This window comes from Elephantulus edwardii, unplaced genomic scaffold (genome assembly GCF_000299155.1).
Source record: "Elephantulus edwardii isolate Elephantulus edwardi_28Jun2011 unplaced genomic scaffold, EleEdw1.0 scaffold00007, whole genome shotgun sequence".
Taxonomy (NCBI): Eukaryota; Metazoa; Chordata; class Mammalia; order Macroscelidea; family Macroscelididae; genus Elephantulus; species Elephantulus edwardii.
Genome location: NW_006399757.1, coordinates 36324514 through 36345800, shown reverse-complemented (window position 1 = coordinate 36345800; position 21287 = coordinate 36324514). Strand labels below are relative to the sequence as shown.

The window sequence follows — 21287 nt, the reverse complement described above, 5'->3', positions numbered from 1 at the left end:
ACTGTATCTAGTCCTGATTTTTTCCATTTTCATGAAGTCATTTTCATCATGTGAATTCAAAGTTCATCCATCCTGATTCTAAGGAGAATTCTGAAGATTATTCTAAGAGAAAAAGATAATAGGTGTCACCTGCCAGGACCACAAAGATAACAGAAACTATATTCATCAGAGCTGCTTATGTCAGAGAGAGAGAGCGAGTGCTAGTACAGAGAGAAAGATGGAAGGAAATTATTATAGGGAGCTTGTCATGAGAGAATAATGGCCATGTAAGGAAGACCTGCGAATCCAACTAAGATGCAGACATATGATCCGCCACAAAAACTAAAGACAAAGAAATGAAGATTTCTACTGACTTCTGCAGTAATTGACTCAGAGGATGCATTTATGATAGTCAGTGACTGTAATATGAGAGTGGGTGGAAAGAGGAAGGATTGTATCAAAATATGGCATTGGTGAGAGAAATGAGGCCACAGATGGCATGATAGGATTTTATAAAATTAATCATTTTATTACCAATACTTTTTTCCAAAAATATGAACAGCAACTATGGACCTCACCTGACAGAATATACAGAAATCAAGTTGACTGCATCTGTGTAAAGTGAAGCTCAATGTCAGCAGTCAAAACAAGACCAGAGGCCAACTGTGGAATGGACCATCAGTTACTAATATATAAATTCAAATTAAAGTTGAAAAGGGAAACAAGTTTCTGAGATCTGAAATATAACCTTGAATGTATCTCACCTGAACGGAAAAACCATCTCAAGAATATGTTTAATGCAAGAAACACTAACAATTGAAGAGGACCAGACCAGTTATGGGATGACATTAAGGACATCATACATGCAGAAAGTCATTAAAAGAAGAAAGGAAAAGCCAAGATGGATGCATTGGAACAGATGAAAAAACTGTCTAAAATGAATATATATTTAGGCAGTATACGTACGACAACAACCCTGAATAAGAGATATATCATCGAAAAGAGGGCTGGGGGCGGGAGGGGGAACTGGAGGGAAGAAGTAGGTAATTGTTTAACAATGAATGGATATTTAAAAAAAGTTTAAAAGTAATGTATTTTAGGGCATTATGATTATCGTAAGAGTCTGGAATGAGGGTTGCAGAGTGGAGTATACTCGGGGTGGGGGGGATTATATACCAATGAAGGAGTTTTTCTTTTGCTTTTCAAGGAGAAGAGTGAACTGGGGGTGGGAGTCGGGTGGGCAGGGAGAAAAGTGCAACAATATCCAAAATCTCTGTAGATGTTAATTGAAATGAATAAAAAAAAAATTTAAAAAGTCAACTGGGGGAAGGGAAGGGAAGCAGGAGGGGGTAAAATGTGCAACAATGAATGAATGAAAACCTAACTTCTCTGTAAAAGTTTGTTACAATCACTTTTAAAATTTTATTTAAAAAAATGGTGAAATAAGAGAATTGAACAGATTTCAAAGGACACCTCAGGAAGACAATTATTATAATGAAATATACAAAGAGCTGGAGTAAGAAAACCAAAAGATAAGAACGTACTTTTCTCAGACTGAAAGACTTGAAAGAACAAATCCAAGCTATACCGTCATCTCATTAAGGGTCTTCCTCTCTTTAGCTTTCTTTACCCTTCCCAGCATGATGTCTTTTTCCAATGACTGACACTTCCTGAAAATGACCAAAGCATGTGACATGAATCAATTGTTACCATTCTTGCCTCTAAGGAGCGCCCTCAAGACAGATTTGTTTGTTCTTTTGGGATCCCATGGTGTATATTCAGTACCACAATTCAAAGGTATCAATTCTTTGACCCTCCTTATTAATTATTCAACTTACAGATACATGCAAAGAAATAGAAAATATTATATGTTCTATTTAGTTCACAATAATTTGCACTACACCTGACCCAGGGTTCTCCACCACTTTGTTTGAGAAGAGGAAATGTATGCTGTCATAGCTGAAAGCTGTGAACTTAGCTCAGCCTATCTTCCTTCTCCCAAGTTAAAGGGCAAGCGATTTTTTAACTTCATATATTATACAAAATGAAATGGTTCATGATTAATTAAACATAAAAATTGATTGCAGTGACAAGGCTAAACCTTTCCTAAATCATTGGTAGTTAACTAGTTCTGATTCATTCCTTTTTCTGGGTTCCCAATCGTAACTATTAGTATCTCCAGCCACCCAGGCAATCAAGCTGAAAAGAGAAGCAGCATGTTTGACATGGACAAAGAGGAAGCAGAAGTATTGAGCAGTTGAAGGAATACGCCACCAGAGCTCCCTGGTTCAAGGGGAATGGACTCAAAACAGAAAAGGGAAGAGAATGAATGTCCATGTGCATTTCAGGGGACTACACTTAATGAAATGTATCAAGATCAGAATAAGACTCATCAATAACCTACATTATGCTGATTACACAACCTTGCTTGCTGAAAGTGAGGAGGACTTGAAGCACTTGCTGCAAAAGATAAAACAATACAGCCTTCAATATGGATTTCAGCTCAATGTCAAGAAAACAGAATTCTCACCAAGAGACTGATAGGAAACATCATGATGATAGGAAAAGATTGAAACTTCCAACGACTTCATTTGACTTTGTTCCACAATCAGCACCTTTGGCACCAACAGTCAGATCAGAAGTCCTATTGCACTGGGAAAGTCTGTAGTCAGGGATCTCTCCAAATTATTGAGAAGCAATTATGTCAGTTTGAGGACTAACATGTGCCTGATTCAGGCCATGGCCTTTTCAGTCACTTAACTGTGCATGTGAATGCTGAACAATGAATAAGGATGCCAGAAGAATTCATACCTTCGAGCTGTGGTGTTGGAGAACAGTACTGAATACAGAAGAAACTGCCAAAAGAACAAATATGTCTTGGAGAATGTGCAGCTAGAGTGATCTTTTGGGGCAGAGATAATGTAACTTTTCATACTTCAAGTATGTTGCTAGGAGTGGCTACTCTTTGGAGAGGGACATCATGCTTGGAAAGGTGGAGAGTTGAGAAATGAGGAAAACCCTCAACCAGATGGACTGACATCGTGACTGCTACAATAGGATCAAGCAATGTCAGAAACTGTGAGAATCACGTAGGATAGGACAGGGTTCAGATCTGTTATTCATAGGCTCGCTATGGGTCGTACTCAACATTTTACAATAACAATGATTAATTAATGATTAATGTTGAGCACCTCCCCATGTGCTTAATGGCCATTGGCATATCTCCTTTGCGGAAATGTCTATTCAAGTCTTTTGCTTATTTTGAAAATTGGATTGCTTTTGTTGTTTTAAAACTTCCTTGTATATTTTGGATACTAGTGTCATGAGAAATGATTTGCAAAAGTTTTCTTCTATTCTGTAGGCTGTCTTTTCACTTCCTCAGTAATATGCTTTAATATACACCATCAAATCCAAGGTCATGAAGATTTGCCTGCTTTCTTCTAAGAGTTTTCTCTTTGATCCATTTTAATTTTTTATTGCAGTCTTTAATATAGATTGAAGCTCAACATCAAGAAAACAAAGATTCTCATCACTGGGCCAATTGGCAGCATTATGATAGATGGTGAAAAGATAAGAGATTGTTAAGAGTGTTAGTTTACTTGGCTCCACAATTAACACACTTGGTACCACAGCCAGGAAATCAAGAGACAAATTGCACTGGGAAAGTCAGCTCGCAGGAAGCTCTCCAAGAGCACTGAAGAGCAACAGTGTCAGTCTGGAGACTAAGCTACGCCTGATCCAGGCCATAGTCTTCACAATTGCTTGCTACTGATGCCTTTGAGCTGTGGTGTTGGAGAAGTGTGTTGAATATACCATGGACTGCCAGAAAAACAAGCAGGTTCATCTTGTTAAGTGCCGTCGAGTCGCAGGCAACTCATAGCGACCCTATGAAGGAGAGTCCTTGACACTTGGGTGCCTTTCATTCTCTCTCCAGGTTCATAGGAGGTTCATCTTAGGAAGGGTGAAATCAGGCTGATCCTGGGAGATAAGGATTCTGAGGCTTCGCCTGACATAATTTGGGCATGCTGCAAGGAGGTGATCCTTGGAGAGGGCCATCATGCTTGAAAGGGTGAAGATCATTGATGAGGTTGATTGATACAGTGACTGGGGTAATGAGGGTAGATGTGTCAGACAGAATAAAGTTGGCACAGGATAGAGGTTTCTGTACATAGGGTCGCTATGCAAGAGACTCGACAGCACGTAACAACCTTCTCCTCACACTTTCAGCAACTTTTTCAAAGATCAGTTGACCACACATGTATGGGTTTATTTGTGGCCTCAGTTGCATTCAGTGGTCTGTGTCTTTATGCCAGTACCAAAGTTGGTCACTGAATAAGATGGAAGAATTATTGCATTGAAATTATGGTGTTGGTGAAGAATATGAAATACACCATGCACTTCCAGAACAAATAATCTGTTTTGGAATAAGTATAGCCTGAATATACCTTAGAATTGAGGATGGCAAGATTTTGTCTCATACTTTAGAAGTGTTCTCAGGAGTTCTTCATACTTGGTGGAAAAGGAGCATCAGCCCAAGAAGCCCTGAGGATTGAAAGAGTGGCAGGTGTAACTGGGTTTAAACAAGACAATGGTGAGGATGGCACAGGAGCAGGCAATGTTTTGTCCTGTTTTTCTTATAATAGTCATTTAATGTAATTTCCTCTATTCATCCATGTGCAATGTTTCACAAATTCTTTATTGTTCTTCAGTGTTGCATAATTAAGATAAATTGGATGAAGTGAAAGGCAATACATAAGGGTGATCACATATTGGAATTACATCAACAAATTGTAGTTATTGTTATAAAACAAAGTATGATTGAATGAGAAGCCAGTATGACTTGTAAACTTAGAAATTTAAAAAAAATTACTCCATATATAAACTTTTATTTCGCTTTTTTAAACTTATTCCCTGCCAGTCTAGATGGAAACAATCCATAGTTTGAACCTCTAGTGGATTTTCAGAGGCTATAAAATTGTCCATCCTTCCCTTGGCGAACCACTGGTGCACATGATGCACCTCTGAGTTACCAGCACAACTGCTTACCACTAGGCCTCCACAATTTTGTAAGAATGTCTTGTGACTATGTCTGGTCCTTTTGTGTCTGTGTTTACTAAGCGTTATGACTTCCAGTTTCACCCATATTTTTTTTTTCCCATCCATTTTTAAAACTCTCCAGTATACTCCGATATTTTTTTATTATTTCTTAAAGAAATAATCTGCTCAAGATTTTCCTGAAGGCTTTGGGGTTCTAATTGTTTGCTTCAAATGGCTGCAGTTGCTCATTTGCTCCACGATGGGGGATGAGTTTTGCTCATTGCTTTTCCATGGCGAGTAAGGCCATCAGGTCACACTCCTCACTCTACTCATTATAATGGAGTCACAGCCAACTCACAGCTGAGTCTCCATTGGGTTGTTGAGCCTGTAAATAGGAGAGGCGATTGCCCACCTTTTCCCCACAGAGTAGAGTCCAACTGCCAGAGAAGCATGGGCTTTGGGTTAGCAGTGCAACTCCCTATATGGACTACTAGACCAGAGTAGAGTTCCGGTGGTTCAGAAGCTGCGCTGCAATCCCTAAGGCACGCAGTTTGAATCCACAAACTGCTCTGTGGGAGACAGATGGGCAATCTCCACCTGTGCTATTTACTCTCTCTGAACAACCACTGAACGGTCAGTTCCCTCCGTTTTATAGCAAAACAAGGCTGCCAGCACTCCTCCCTCCAGAACAGGTTAGAACAAGCTCGGTTCCTTAATAGGGGTTCATTCAACTTCCTCTAGAAACAGGACTAAGGTTCTACAGGAGGAATAGGAGAGATATTCTCATGCGTACTGGCACTGAGCTGGGGAAAGGAGTGAAGCAAGGGAAAGAACACAAACCCTTATCTTCTCACAGTTTTTAGGAATATTTAACATTTGCTTTGGTTCTTCGAAACCTTTGATGGTTTTCAGATTCTCAGAAAGTTAATCTTGACTGTTGTCCCTTGAAGTTACCTGTTCCTATGACTGAATGCATACTTGGAGTGATTCACTCCATTTTTACCAATAATGCTCTTGGGTTTTGGGGTTTTTGTTTTGTTTTGTTGTTTTTTAGTGTCATAGCCTATTATGTGAAAATTAGTAGGGCTCATTTAAGGCTTTTAATGGACTTAGTTCTGCATCTGTCAGCCACTTAAATTAGTACTCCAAAATTGCCTTAATTTAGACAGGGAATGAGAACACTTAAAACTAGACTACAGGCCTTATTTATTAATCATGGGCTTATTGAGGTAATTTATTAGATAGTATAGCTTAGGGGGCATCTATAATTCATGGGTAAGATTCTTACAATCCATGCAAGAGACTCATGCTCAAATCCAGGCGAAGGGACCTCAGGCACAGCCACAATCCATGGAGGCTTGAATGCTGCTATGATGCTGAACAGATTTCTTTGGAATTCTATACTAAAATGGACTAGGAGGAAATGCCCGGTGATCTATTTCTGAGAGCCAATGAAAACCTTATAGAATCACAACAGTCTGATACTCAACTCGTCATGAGGACGGTACAGGCCTGGGAGCTGTTTCCTTCTTTCATGCACGGAGTTGCTGCAAGTCAGGTGCTCACTCGACACCTAACAACACTCAGCTTATACTGACATCTGATACTGCAGGGATATATACCTATTATTTTTATTAAAATATTTAGCACTTATGAGGATTAAGTATATAAAACACAGTGTAAAGAAATGGTAATATAAAACACAATGTGAATGAAGGAAAGTGTGAAACACAATGTATACAAATTTTGTATGGAAGCCAACATAAATTTTAAAAAGAAACATGTTTAGAACTTATGCCAGGTTAATTTAAATCTTTGAAGTAGCACATTTCCTAATTTCCCTACAAAATTGGTCTTTGTTTCTTAGCTATCAAAACTAAGTCTGTAAAATTCTTCTGTCATGCTGATGGCTAAATAAAAAATGTCAGGGCCCTTCAAAGGGTTTTGATTTCAATATGAAAAAAATATACATATATACTTTATTATATTCTGAGAATAACAAATTATTTCAAGTAAATATGAATATAAATTATAGTCCTAATTATTAGTTTCAAAAAGCTCTTAAATAATTATGACTTTTTCCAAAAGACAGACCTTAGAATGTGGCCACAGAATTGTGGATAGGAATCCCTCAATGGCAATCTATATTCCAAAAAGGTTTGCTTTTTGTGAACATTTTTTTTAACTTTTGTGTTAAAGCTAATGATATAGGCCTCATAAGGGATGCAATGCTTTCATCTCTCCAATTAAAATGTTAAAGAGGGAATAGTTCCAGGATGTGTACTGTTGACAGCGATGACAGAGATAACCATGAAAAGATTCTTAGGTAAAACTCTGTTTTAGAGTAAGAACGCATACGTTCTTACAGGTTTACAGATGGTTTAAGAACAAAAAGGGAGAACGCAGAATTGTAAAGTCTGGCAAAGGAAGAAAGCACAGATAGACCTAATTCAGTCATAAGGATGGAGGCTAAGTGATATTTACACATACGAGTTCAAGTTTGAAGGAACAGTACAGATCGTATATATTTGCTATTTAATAAAATGCAGTATGTTTTTTCATTTACTATGAAAGGATTATTTCATAGAAAAAAAACTGTATAAGTGCATATTCAGTCAATGCAAATTTAAGCCTACCATAATATACAGGAATGACAAAAAAATGGACATCAATTTCAACTAAATTTACAGTATTGTCTTGATACTTTCTATTCTTATTTTTAATATATATACAAGGCACAAGTTCTGGGATTGTAGGTTATATCATTTCTCTGAAAAATCAAATCCCAATCTTCACGTTATCTAAAGATTTATTTGGATTCTTAGAGGCTGTCTTAACTTGCTCTTTGTGGCTGAGTGTTCTGAGGTGTCCTCCACTTTAGACTGCACCACGGGGTTAATAACTCTATTTTCTTTGTCTTTTCCATGCGGTTTTTTATGCTGTGGATTTAAGGAAAGAAATGAAGTCAGTGTAAAGTAGCACTTAATACACATTAGCTAGCTTTACCGTATTTCCAAAGTTCTCCAAGTTTCAAACAAGATATTTAACTGTAGAAAATTTTAGGAAAGGCTCAGACAAAGTTGAACCAACAATTTATTTAGGAAGTAGAGGCCACTGTCTTCTTTTGTTTACTATCAACAGGAGGAGAAAAGAAAAAAAAACAAACCAATTTTCTTTTCCAAGGCAAGTGAGTTTGAGCTCCAGGCCAATGCCTGGAGATAGTTTTGGTTGTCATAACTAGGAGGCATCCATCCCTCTAATGGTAGACACCAGGAATGCTGCTCAACATTGTCCAAAACCCCTGCTCTCCAAAGAATTACTTGGCTTATTTTGTAAATGGTACCATTCTTGAGAAACTCTACTTTAGGGAAAAGATTTATTTTCATATTATAAAGGCAATTCTATTTTAAGCAAAGGGCATGAACTACCTAAAGATACTTTTGTTTTTATGTTCCTCCTTTGCTAGTTTTGTTTCATGAGAATTCTATTTGCTCATTGAACGTTTAGGATCCTGGTGATACCAATGTCCTATGTAAGAAAATCTATACTTCAGACATTGTTTAGGTTCATATCCTCAAAACAGAAAAACAAATGTTAAAGAGATTATAGTGCCATGTTTGGAACAGTGTTTGAAAGTGGGCAGCTCACAGGACTTAACTGCATAGGATTAGAGCAGGCCAACAATTCAGGAAATATGGGGTAAAAAGGAAGGTAAGACAGGAGACATTATTAACATAACCTGAGAGCTATTATTCTCTGTTAGCCAAATAACTCCCCCTCTGCCTTCAAAAGTCTGGTTATGAACAGAGACAGACTAACTTTCATGCCAAATGTGGGAGGAAGAGAACTGACTCCTCTCAATATCCATTCTAAATATGTAGGAAGCAAAAGAAAGACAAATATAGCTAAGATGACCAGACAAAGGTAGAGATCTAAGTCATCTTTTGCTTTTATATATTAGAGAAACCCCTTTATAACTATCAAGGATTTTATCATTAATGTTTGAAAGGTGAACAAGCTACGCTACGAGAATGAAATGTTTGTTGTGCTATCCGATTATTTGTTTGATGCTGCTGCTGATGATTAGTGTGTATGTACTGTCAAATCGGATCTGGCGGGTACAGGAGGAGACTGCCCCTCCTTCTCCATCAGAGCATCAGGTGGATTCGAACCACGCACCTCTGGGATTGCAGTGCAGCTTCTTGTCACTAGGCCACCAGAGCTCGCTAGATTATTTAATTAAGTAATGACTTTACAACTGGTCTGTGGTTGCTGTGAAGCTTAACACTGTGACACTCCTGTGTCAAATGCAATAATGGTTACCCATGGCGGACAGTGTTTGGTGGAGCTCCCCAGTTAAAACAAGCTTGGAAGCAGGAGTGGCATCCACTTCCAAAATAGCTTGCCTCTGGAAACTCTATGAACGTGGAAAAATGATGCCAATTATACAAATGTTCAGGTCTTTCGTTCATAGGGTCACTATAAGTCTTCTACAAGTGGACAGCACTTAGCAACAAGAATGGCTTTACAAAAGAGACGATGACTGATTTAAGTCAGATATGGAAGGATTAACTGATATGATTTAATCAGATACCTGGAAAAACGGAACCCCACATCGTGATGAACAATCCACACTCGCATCTGGAGATGACTCTTGACTCAGAGGTTCTGCCGCATTGAGCATGGACTCCAGAACTGCCCTGTCTTCTTCCGGATCCTAACAGAAGGAGCTGAATGAGTGATTAAGCCCAAAGGCTTAAAAAATCTTTGCAGAATTATAAGCCATTTCTTTCTTTTTTTAACATAACACCCATTATTAAACCTTTTAAAAGTTAGCAAACATTTACAAACTGATTAAAATAATGTTTTCACACACAGCGGAAGTGCCTATACTAAAAGGTTAAAGGTGGAAATTTCAAGAGTTTATATTTTATTGTCTTATTACTCCCCCCCCCCCAAATTCTCTGTAATGTAATAACTACAGTCAAGAGCACTGACTGTGATGTTTAATTGGCTAGGTTCTAATTCCAACGCAAATCATTGTGAGCTGAGAAAGGTAATTTTAGTTTCCTCTTTTAAGAAATGAGGCTAGTACTAATATCCAACTCATAAGGTTATTCAGAGTGAACTGAGTTAGTGCTTATGGACAGAAAGTGTCCAGGACATAAGAACACATATATATTGGTTATTAATTATAGTATCATTTAATAATTTTTAAAATGTCATTTAAAAAAATTACAACATTTAAGGGATCTCTGGTGGCCTTGTGACAAGAAGTTGAACTGCAATCCCAGACACAGGCGGTTCGAATCCACCAGACACTCTGCTGGAGAAGGAGGGGCAATCTCCTCCTGTCCCAGTCAGATCCGATTTGGCAGTACACATACAAAAAATAATAAATCTAAAAAAAAAAATTACAACATTTAAAGAAATAGGCTAATGGAAAAACAATTGTTGTTAGTGAGAGGAAAATAGGACTGAAAGGCAAAGACAAAAATTCTTCACATGAACCTGATCCTATGAGGAATCTTTGAATTCTAAAATTGAGACACTTTAAATCTTACATGTCTGGTCTCCTTCTGGTTCTCTGAATATTCCATCATTGTTAAAAGCTCAGGCTGTTTGCTTCTTAATTGACTGATGAGTTCTTCACGTGGCTTTGTTCTCACCAGTGTTGATGGGTATAGGTAATTTTTCCTCTGGGGCGTTGTACCTTTAATAGACACATAAATGGGAAAAACTGAAGTTTAAGCTAGATAAAATTTTTGAATGTTAAAAAATTTACTTCCAAATTAGTCTTCTAATCAGTGCTGTATGTGCAAATATGTCCTGTTACCTGTCAAGCATAAGCCTAATATTTCTTAACTTGACAACTGGTAACAGATAATTATTTAATACTTAACCTATCCCCAAAACACTACCATCTCAGAGGATATGGTAAATGTGTCGTACATGTGTTATAAGCTCTAATAGGACATACAGAAGTGTTATGAGAAATGGTAGGTGAATATACAGTTTTCCCCAAATGATTACTTTTAAAGGTGTTCAATATTTCACTATAAATAGCAACTAACAATTAACAAGTTACATTTCTTTATAATTAGAGCGTACAGCCTGATAATTGACTAAGGCATTTCCTATTTTCCCCTAAACATTTACATTTCCTAATTTTATTGAAAAGAGAATAAATCATAGAGTTCTCTTGCAGGAGGAGAATAACGATCTCCTTTTATAATTTTTTGTATATAAAACAGCTTTTAAGTATAATTTGCAAAGTACAGTATTCACAAAGTACATAACCCAATGATTTTTAGTAAATTTACATGTGAAATAATCTGATAACTTACATACTACAAAATTTACTAACTTAAAGTGTATAATTCAATGTTACAGTGTGCGCAGTCATCCCTGATTATGCAAAACAGTGATTCTCAAATGTCAATCTAAGAGTTCATGACAAAACACAGGTAGATAGCAAAAAGCAAAATGTGGTGAGGTTTCCAGCAAACCAGAGTTCTCAAACATGTTGCTGCCACATTTCTGATGTTAAAATATCCCTTTTCCTTGACTGAATAATAGTAGACATTGATCAATGGTGATTAATTTTATAAAACAATGTATCTGAATGATCATATGAAACAATGTGAATGAAGGAATGTTTGAAACAGTGTACATAAATGATACACAATGTATACCAATTTTGTAGGAAACCAATACAAAATTTAAAAACTGAATGATTTTTTTAAAAAATCCCTTTTTATTTTATAAATGGTGTTCAGAAGATGGTAATAGGTTTTAAATGTTTTTTTTTTTTTGGGGAAAACAATTTACTTTATTTGTACACTTAAAAAGTTGTGCATGGAAACTTGTATTACAATTTTGTGAAACTGAAAGAACTGTTAGAAAAAACAGGGACATCAGCTTTTGATTGATCATTAAGAAGGTTAGAGAAATAAAACAAAAACACAGTAAAATTTTTTAAAAATTAAAGAACATTTTCCAGGTACAAATTTTATAAATACAAAACAAATTCACAAATTACTTTGAATTCTAAATAAATATCTAGTTAACAAATTCAGACTTAATACCTCCAGCCAATACTGGTATAGCACTTAAAGGATATAAAATTGGATTCATTCATGTGTAGTGTTGAAAGAATATGCTTGTTAAACAATGCTTAAGACATGTACACACTTTATAGGTTTTAAATGTTTTTAAAGTACTCTTTTACTGTCCTGACAAATGTTTGTAACATTTTACTATATTGTGATGCCCACATATCTAACTATATGTATCACCTATATCATTTAGTACTTGCTTTAAACCATTTTGATCCAATTTTTCTGTACTTGAGTTAATTACAATGAGGTAGTAAATTCCTACAAAGCAATGGCAGGACCAGACATTCTAACAATTCTTTTTTTCTTTTAAAGTACCTGTTGGGACATCCAGTTTCAGATCTTGTTCCAGAAAGCACTGAAGCTTAGTCCGACCGATTTTTATAGAATCATTAAGTTCCAGACCTTGTGACATCAGTATCTCTTTGTTAGAAGTTATTTGATCAAGGAAAGTGTTATGCTGATTCTCATTAGCTGATTTATGTCCACTTAATTTTTCAGTAATCTCTGAACATGAAGACTCACAACTCTTGTTTACCACCTGCAAATGATGTAAATGAGTTTTCAGTGATTTTATTATTAAAATTTACATTGTCAACAATTTACTCAATATATCATTTTATCTGACCTTGAAATTTTTCATAAACACAAGTTTTAAAAACACATGTGAGAGAAAACAATTAACTTCTTTGAACTTCCCAACTTTAACAATTTTATCAACATAAAGGGAGGTAATAGATGAAAAAGACTGGCCACTTTTTTGTCCTTCCACCCAACATTATTTTGAAGCAAATCTTGAGTCATTTCATCAACTTACTTCAGCATATATTACCAGGAGAGAAGAGTTTTTTCACAGCTAAAAAACAAGGGTTCTTTCAGTCAACTGTCTAGTTCAAATTTTACCAACTGGATTGTTTCAATCAGAATTCATCATTAGATTTGTTTATGTCTTAAGTAGGCAGCTGTTCTAATGAATCATCCAAACTGGGACCTTTGGAGTGAAAAGGGCCATTCTTATTTATTACCCCCAAGGAAGCAAGTGTAAATAAAGACCATTCCATGCAGTCTTTAAGGACTAAGTTATCTTAGTTTACATCTCTCTTCATCTATAGGTTACCCTCAGTTTTCTTTTCCCTTTGAAATGTTCTGTTAAGAAACCAGGCCTTTAAAACAATGAAAAAAATTTTTCTTTTACTTTTCAAAGAGAGGAGTGTACTGGGGGGGGGGGGCGGGAAGGGTAGGTAGGGAGAAAAGTATAACAATGAATGAATGAATGGAAATCCAAAGTCTGTAAATTTTCATTAAAATTACTAATACTTTTTTTTTTAAAAAGAAACCAGGCCTTTTCTTGCTATTGAATCTCTCAAATTCTGGTTTTGCCTGAATGCAAGTCTGTGACAGATTTTCCTCTATTCATCTGTCCTCCTCATTTTCCATAAACTAGTTTGATCTAGAGACCTTATCAAATTCAAGGTCATATTTTGTTGATACGAATACTTTATAGGAAGTGCATATAATGAATGGTTGTATCTCATGTTAAGATTATGAAGTTCTCCATCAGCTGCTGCTCAGATGGTTTAGTAATCATTAATGTTCATGTTGTTGTGTACAGTGGAGCAGGACTTACACCTGACCCTCCACAGGGTATTCAGAGGCAATAAATCACATAGGAGACTGCCCATCTTCCTCTAGGAGAGTAGCTGGTGGACTTGAACCATATGCCTTTGGGTTGGGAGCTCTTTACCTAATTATCATGGAGTTATTAAATTGTTTTTGTTACTGTCATAATGACCCCTATGAACAACAGATCTGAACCCTGTTCTATCCAGTGCCAGCCTCATCTCAGATACATTTAAGCCAAATGCTGCAGTCACTGTGTCAGTCCATCTCATGGAGGGTCTTTCTATCGCTGACCTTAAACTTTCCAAAGAGGATGTCCTTTTCCAAGGAATAGGGTCTCCTAAAAACATGCCCATCGTATGTGAGACAAAGCTTCACCATCCTTTACCTCTAAGGAGCACTCTGGTTGCACTTTTATCAATCCTTTTGTAATTCTTAACTTTCTACCTCTCAAATGCACAAGGTAAAAGATCATGGCTTGATCAGGCACACCTTAGTCTTTAAGCCAGTATCATTGCTCTTCAGTACTTTGGAAAAATTTTTGACAGCACACTTTCGTAATGCTCTATCTTCTGATCTCCTAACAGCTAATTCCAAAGTTGCTGACCATGGATCCAAGTAAGATGAAATAATTGCTAATTTCAATCTTTTCTCCATCTATCATGATGTCACCTATTGACCCAGTAGTGAGTTTTCCTGATGTTGAGCTGTAATCTATCTTGAAGATTCTTTGATATTCTGCAGCAAGTGCTTCGAGTCCTCATTTTCAGCAAGATTGTGTCATCTGTATAACACAGGTTGTTAATGAGGTTTTTTCCAATCTTCATACCATATTCTTCATAAAGTCCATCCTCTAGAATGATTTGTTTAGCATACAGACTGAGAAGGTAATATAGAGAAAGGATATAGATAGCCCTAAAACATGTCTGTCTTGATTTTAAGCCATGCAGTGTTTACTGGCTCAGTTCAGACAAACAGCTTTTCGGTTTAAGTATAGGCTATGCAGAAGCACAATTAATTTGTCTGGTTAGTTTATCATCATTCCTTCAGTATTTTATCCTTCAGTGGAATACTTGTTCTCATCAATCACCTGGCTTAGAGTTTTTCCTGGAAACAGCTCAACTGTTTCCAATTACCAGTTTTTAGAATAATGGATGGCTTCCCTAGCATACACCAGAGGCGGCCTACGGGCTTTTTACATGAATACATGACTTTTAATAGCTCTGATGTGTGCTCATCAACAATATGAGCACTCTGGTGCTGTAGTCCATAGGGAGCTATGCTGCTCACCAGAGGTGGTTCCCCTCTGATGTGAATAGCTTCTCCTTGAGAGAAAAACTGCCATTCTCCCATACGATTTACAGCCTCAGAAACCCTGCTGAAAAGTGATCTATGAATTGGTTCCAACCCGACAGCAATGAGTTGAATCTACTGTATACTTTTTGATGTTGAACAATATACTTTTTATTTTCAGTACCAATAAGTCTTTATTTATTCATGGTTATTTTCCCAGGGAAAAAGAGAAGGGAAGGCAAAAGGATCAGCATGTGCTATAAAAGGACAACAGGGAAAGGAAGGACCCAGTACAATAAAATCAACCATCAAACAAATCAGCCAGTGATGGGGCTACCAAAGCCTAGTGGGGCTCAGTTTCCTGCAGTTCAGAAGTGAGGTGAAGGGATCAGGGAAAGAACAAACAGACAGATAAATCCCCTCCCTCCTTCCCTCCCCATAAATTCAAAATTTCACACAAAGCTTTGGTTTCTAGCAGTAAACATGGAGTTACATTCCTCTCCTATTAAAACAATCGTGTGGCTGCTTTGACATAAGTTTCTTACACTTGCATAAAAGTTCTGAGTAACTTGGAAATACATTCATCTTGCCTTTCTTGATCTTCCCACATTCTCCATGGAAGTCCCCATTGTTTCTCTGTACTCAATGACTGGAAGTAGCTTTGATACATTAAAATACTATTAAGTTTTAGCATAATTCATATCAATGTCTGGTTATGACTACAAAGTTTGGAAAAAGAGGAATGAGCTGTTCTTAGCATCTTCAGGTTTTAAAACATTTAAGAGTTTTGAAATACTCCTCAAAGTAAATGTATATATGTAGAGGTTTGGGGGTGAGCTGGGGAGAAAATAGGGAAAGGGGAATATAAAATAATGCTCAAGGTCCCACTTGAAGAAGGGTCCCCAAGCTTATGTTTCAGTTATTTTTGCCTGATGCAGAACCTTCTACAGAAGATGCTTTGGCTAATTTCTTTCAATACAAAAGAAGCTTGTAAATAAGAAAGAAAAGAAAAAATTATACAAATGAGGCCACCAAGCAATCACCAATCAGTGACTCATGAACTTCTACCCACACAAATACAAGAACTAGAGGGGGCAGCATTTGGGGGGAGACAAGAACTCAGGACCAGACACACATTACCCAATGGGTTCTACTGCATTTGCCCTGTTTCAACACAGTGAGGTAAGTTTGTAATGATCTCACAACATGTAAATGAAACTCCTTTTTCTCTGTTAGCTACTATGACACTTCAGCAGGAGGTCAGGACAATGGCTCTGGGCACCACAAAGAAGCCCTAGATTAAGGTCTCTCTGGAAACCAAGGAGAAAAAGCAGAATTTCTTACAACATGCTACCAACTCAGATTTCATCACACACACCCCTTCCCCCCACCCCAGTTGTGCATGGAAGGCCTAACCTAATCCAGTGAAGGATGGATCTGGTGTGTGGAGTGAATCTGGTATCTCAGGATTGAAGATTTGGAACAGGAATGAATCCTAACATTAATGATAGAAAGATTTTTCTGAACCTTGGCTTCCTCTCTGAGCCTTTGACCTGGCCTAGCTTCTCCTACCTTCTTCATACCACCTTCTTACTCGCACAGATTCCCATCCTTCCAGTAGGAGATCACTTCATGGGGCAGCCCAACCCAGTCACCCGTGGCACATTGTCAAGGTGGAGGGGTTTCAAGAGGACACGATGGCAGAAGAGCCAGCTCTCATTGGCAAAAATGAGGTAGTTAAATGGACAGTTGTTCTGAGGTGATAAACAACAACAAAAAAAGTATTCCTGCTGCCAAATTATCCCTGCAATTGCTCATGGACCTGAGAATACAGTACAGGAATGAAGGCCTTAGATTAAAATATATAAAAACACAAACCTAGAATATTTATATTAAGGGAAAAAAAGTTCAAAGGCACCAGATACGTCATTCATACACAGTGCAGTTGACACTGTGTTGGAGAAAGAGGGACCCAAGGTGCAGTTATGCAAGGGAGCAAATCAATTAAACCATATTGGCCTAGAATGGGGTGAGAGCAGGTCTGCAGCTGTTCCCCAATCACCCCTTTTGCCTCTCATCACGACCCATTGCCTTGGCATAGTTGCCAGCACCCTGTCCCACAAGTGGGGTTATGAGGAGACAGAATATGGAAAGCATCTGCCCTAACACTAATAGATTTCCCTCCCACAGAATGGAGGGGCTTTTGGGGTGGGACTATCAGGCTCCTCTCATGCTTAATGTTTTTCCACGGGAAATGATATATCCTTCATTAAAAGGCTATCTGGACCACTTTCAAAAGCCAAAGATTCTGGGGGTGGGTCCTCAGACAAAAGCTGGCACTCGAGGGGGATTTTACCTGATAGCCCTAACTTGCATTTGGGTAAAGCATGATCAGAGTTCCTGTGCCTCACTCCTTCCTCCCACTTAGAGGGGAAAGAGGGGCTGATGTTGTGGACCTCAGTCTGAGATATATTGGCAGTGCCACTGGCCCCTTCTCACCCTGTCCCACTTTCTCCACTCTGCCAGTTGATGCTTGCTCCTTAAACTTTCCTGATCATTCCCACCCACTGTGGCACAATCCTGAGCCTCCTGGAGAAAAGCAGGGCTGTCAATCTCTTCTTCTTCCTCTCCAAAGCAGGCTGGCTTTCCCTGAGAGCTGGGGGTCTGCTGGGCCTTCAGGGGACATGAAGCTACCATATAGCTGATGCTCTGGCAGAAGTGGCACTTCCTGGGCTGGGGTGGCAGCTTGCATTCCTTGGCATGACGATCTAGGCCTCCACAATTGTAGCACCGGTCTCCTTTTGACCTGTGCTTCTGCACGTTCTTTCCTTTTGGCCATCTCTCAAGTCTAATACTGAACATCCCACCAGGTCCTGTGACACAGATCGATTCCAGGCCCTTAGCAGACTTCTTAAAGGTGAACTCCACTGCTTGTCCCTCCTTCAGGCTCTGGAAGCCCTCTGTGCAGCTTACTCTGGTGCATAAAGATGTCTGGGGCGGGGGGGATATTGAGCACAACCCCAGTGTGGGCTGTCAAGGCAGGAAGCCGACCCCTATGAATACACTGAACCAATTACAGATTACAGATGCCAGCCCCAAACAGCAGCTGCAGTTCTACCACCACCAGAGCCGCGTCCTCCAGCGCCTCTTCTAACATCTTGGTTGACACAGAGCCCATGTTCATTGGCTCAGCCCCAGGGCTGGGCCCCAGAGAAGTCCGGAGGCAAAGGGGTGTCTCAGGGAAGAGGCAGCTACATATTCCCCGGCAAAAATCAAAACAATCTCATACTTTAAAGCTGACTTGTAAATCAATCTAATACAACTCTAGTAATGATTAATTGCTTCCTTATTTTCTGCTACAATAAGAAATCTAGGCTTATGCACATTTCCTACCTCACACTTGAAATCAGCCATTTCCTCACAAGTTCTGGTTCATTTTAGTGAAAATAGTTTAACTAAAGGACTTAATTCTTTGTACCTAATTCATGAGAATGTCAATAAAATCCTTTATGGCACAGAAAGAAAAACAGCCACAAAAGGCACATGCAGGTGTTAAGTTCAAGCAATCCACAAATACGTATCCTTTAAGCAGCTGGAACAAAATATTAGTACTTAAAGCAATAATAGATTTGAATGTACTTAGAGAAAAATGAAATGTATATAATGTCAAAAGACAAGATGTCCTTTCTCAAACAAGACAAGAGCCACAGGACAGAGACCAGACAAATGTTAATTTAACTCCTAGAACTAGCGGATATATACCAAAGTATGAAACATGATACTATATAAGCATACATGAAAGTTTAAGTTACCCAGGTATATTTTAAAATACACTTTGTCTTGAAACTAGTTCTTAGCCAGATTTAATTTTCTAATTATTGCTTTTCTTCCCTGAAAGGTTCTAGTTATAAAGTTATTACCTCCAATAAGTTCTGCAGTTCCTCTTGCCTTTTATTTAAGCAAGATACCCACTGCTCAGAAAAATACAGTGTGCTTGTTTTCAAGGCCTCACATTTTTGTTCAGTCTCAGAAGACATTATTTCAAAGTGGCTTTTGAGCTTATCACACTGTTTCACGGACTCTTCCATCAGTTCTGTACCTTCTTGGCTAAAATGTCTGAGTTCTTGTGACAAGTTATCAGAATCAGCACAAAATTTTGTGCTCTGAGAAGCTGTTTTGTTGATCAGATCCTTAGATTTCCTGTAAGAAAAAAATATATATTAATTGTTAAAAATGGAAGATTATTCAAAGAATACATGATTGGCTCAAGATGATAGAGTTCTTAAGTGAGAGATTTTAAAGGCAGGCAGTCTGGTTCTAAGGCCATATTGTCTTCTCCACTGACGAATGGACGCCTTTGCCAATGTTTGTTCACAGGAGGTTGACCGCATACCTGCCTTTTGGAAATGTTACCTTTTCCCCCTAAACTCTTTCCCAGCCTTCCTCCAGATGTGATCCTCTTCTTTACAACTCTCGTTGTATTTCATTCAGTAGTTGATAAAATGTAATTTATCAACTTGTTTTATTCTCCCTGGTAGAGTAAGCTGTTTAAGAACAAGGACTAGAGCTTATTCATTTCTACATCTCCTACAGTGCTCAATTCTTCCCTGGACTGTAGGTTGCATCAGAAGCATTTCCATTCACAAATCCCTTTTGGGTTCAAGCTATTCAGCATTTTCAATTCTGCTTTATATTCTCTTAGGAACCCTTGCTCTCCCTCTATTACCCATAGTCCCAATTCTTCTGGATTTATTGGAGAGTCATGTAGAATGCACAGATACCGTGACAGCACATAGTCAAGAGGTAAGTCTATCTGAAGAATCACTCTGGAATCCAGCAAGTGTGCATAGAAACATGCCATCTTACATAAGCATATCAGATGTTATTAGAATCATAGTAGTGAGCCTATTACCAAACTCTTTGGTAGTCACATCATAGTGTTTTCAGAGAGCCAATCCAAAGCAATCCATTAGCACAAAGCTTCCAACTTTATCAAGTTAAGAAAATAAAGGGATTTGGTCTCAAAATAAAAATGTAGACCTATGAAGTATAATACAAGCTACTTAACAGCTTTAATGTCTCAATAGTTAAAAAATATTAGTATTCTCCTATCATCTCTGCAAAAGAATATCCTAGTGCTCAACACAATGCAACTGGTATCTTTCTATTTCTCAGAACAAAACATTACCAGTCTCTCTAAAAAGAAACAGGGTTCTTAATGTTGTTGTTGATTGTGGTCAAGTCAATGACGACTCATAGTGATCCTATGAACAAAAGGCCTGAAATCTTTCTATAACTATTGTCTGTGCTTATAAATACTAGGAAATAATAAAAACAATTCCTCATTGTTAAACTGATGACTGTTTATAAAATAAAGCTAAGACTGAAGTCCTATTTTTCACTTTCTCTTAAAAAAAGATTACAAAATGTCTCTGATGGGGAATGGGATCCAAATTACGTCTCTTTACATACTGTAGGATGACTATTACACTCAAGCTTTTGAGCACTCCCTTCTGTCAGTCTTTTATACTTCTGCTTGATTCATAGGAAAATACTATTTTTAACATTGGCTTTAAAAAAAAAACAAAAACACTCACTGTTGTTGAGTCAAAACCAACTTATAGCGGACGTACCCACGGTGGGTTTTCTGTTGCTGTAAGCTACACAGGAGAATGGCCACCTTTCTCCTTTGCAACCATGGATGGATTCAAAGGTGCTGCCTTTGAGTTAGCAGCACTTATTAGCTAAAAGAAGTTCTAAAATTATTTTGAAGTGCTATTGATAATAAAAAAAAAATTAAAACGTTTTAAGAACCCACTAATTATTAGGGGCACTCAAGTATAGAATCTAATTCACTCAAATATTCTAATAGTCTCTGCATCAATGAATTTTTTTCAACCACAGATAATTTTTGCCTCCCCTGACACATCTGGAAAAGTTTGGAGATATTTTGAGCTGTCACAACTTGGGAGTTCTACTGACATCCAGCAGGTAGAACAGTCTTATAATTCATAGGATAGCCACCCTACAACAAAGAATTATCCAGACAAAATGACAAGAGGTTAAGAAATTCTTTTCTAGGGAGCTCTGGTGGCCTAGTGGCAAGAAGCTGCACTGCAATCCCAGAGGAACACGGTTCGAATCCACCAGATGCTCTGCCGGAGAAGGAGGCGCAATATCCTCCTGTACCAGTCAGATCTGATTTGACGGTACACGCACACAAAATAATAAAAAATAATA

The 21287-nt window shown here is 37.9% G+C and overlaps 1 protein-coding gene and 1 pseudogene across 1 annotated transcript in view; both read right to left on the bottom strand.

The window, feature by feature from the left end:
- Window positions 1–7817: 7817 nt before the first annotated feature.
- The window catches only part of KIF11 (kinesin family member 11), a 64009-nt gene continuing 50539 nt past the window's right edge, over window positions 7818–21287 (bottom strand). Inside the window, exons 18-22 of the mRNA XM_006880340.1 lie at window positions 18968–19247; window positions 12453–12675; window positions 10581–10729; window positions 9611–9733; window positions 7818–7955 (exon numbers count right to left, since the gene is read on the bottom strand). Coding sequence (XP_006880402.1) covers window positions 7818–7955; window positions 9611–9733; window positions 10581–10729; window positions 12453–12675; window positions 18968–19247 — 913 coding nt within the window. The remainder of the gene's footprint in view (window positions 7956–9610; window positions 9734–10580; window positions 10730–12452; window positions 12676–18967; window positions 19248–21287) is intronic.
- Window positions 17505–18225, bottom strand: LOC102872614 (annotated as a pseudogene).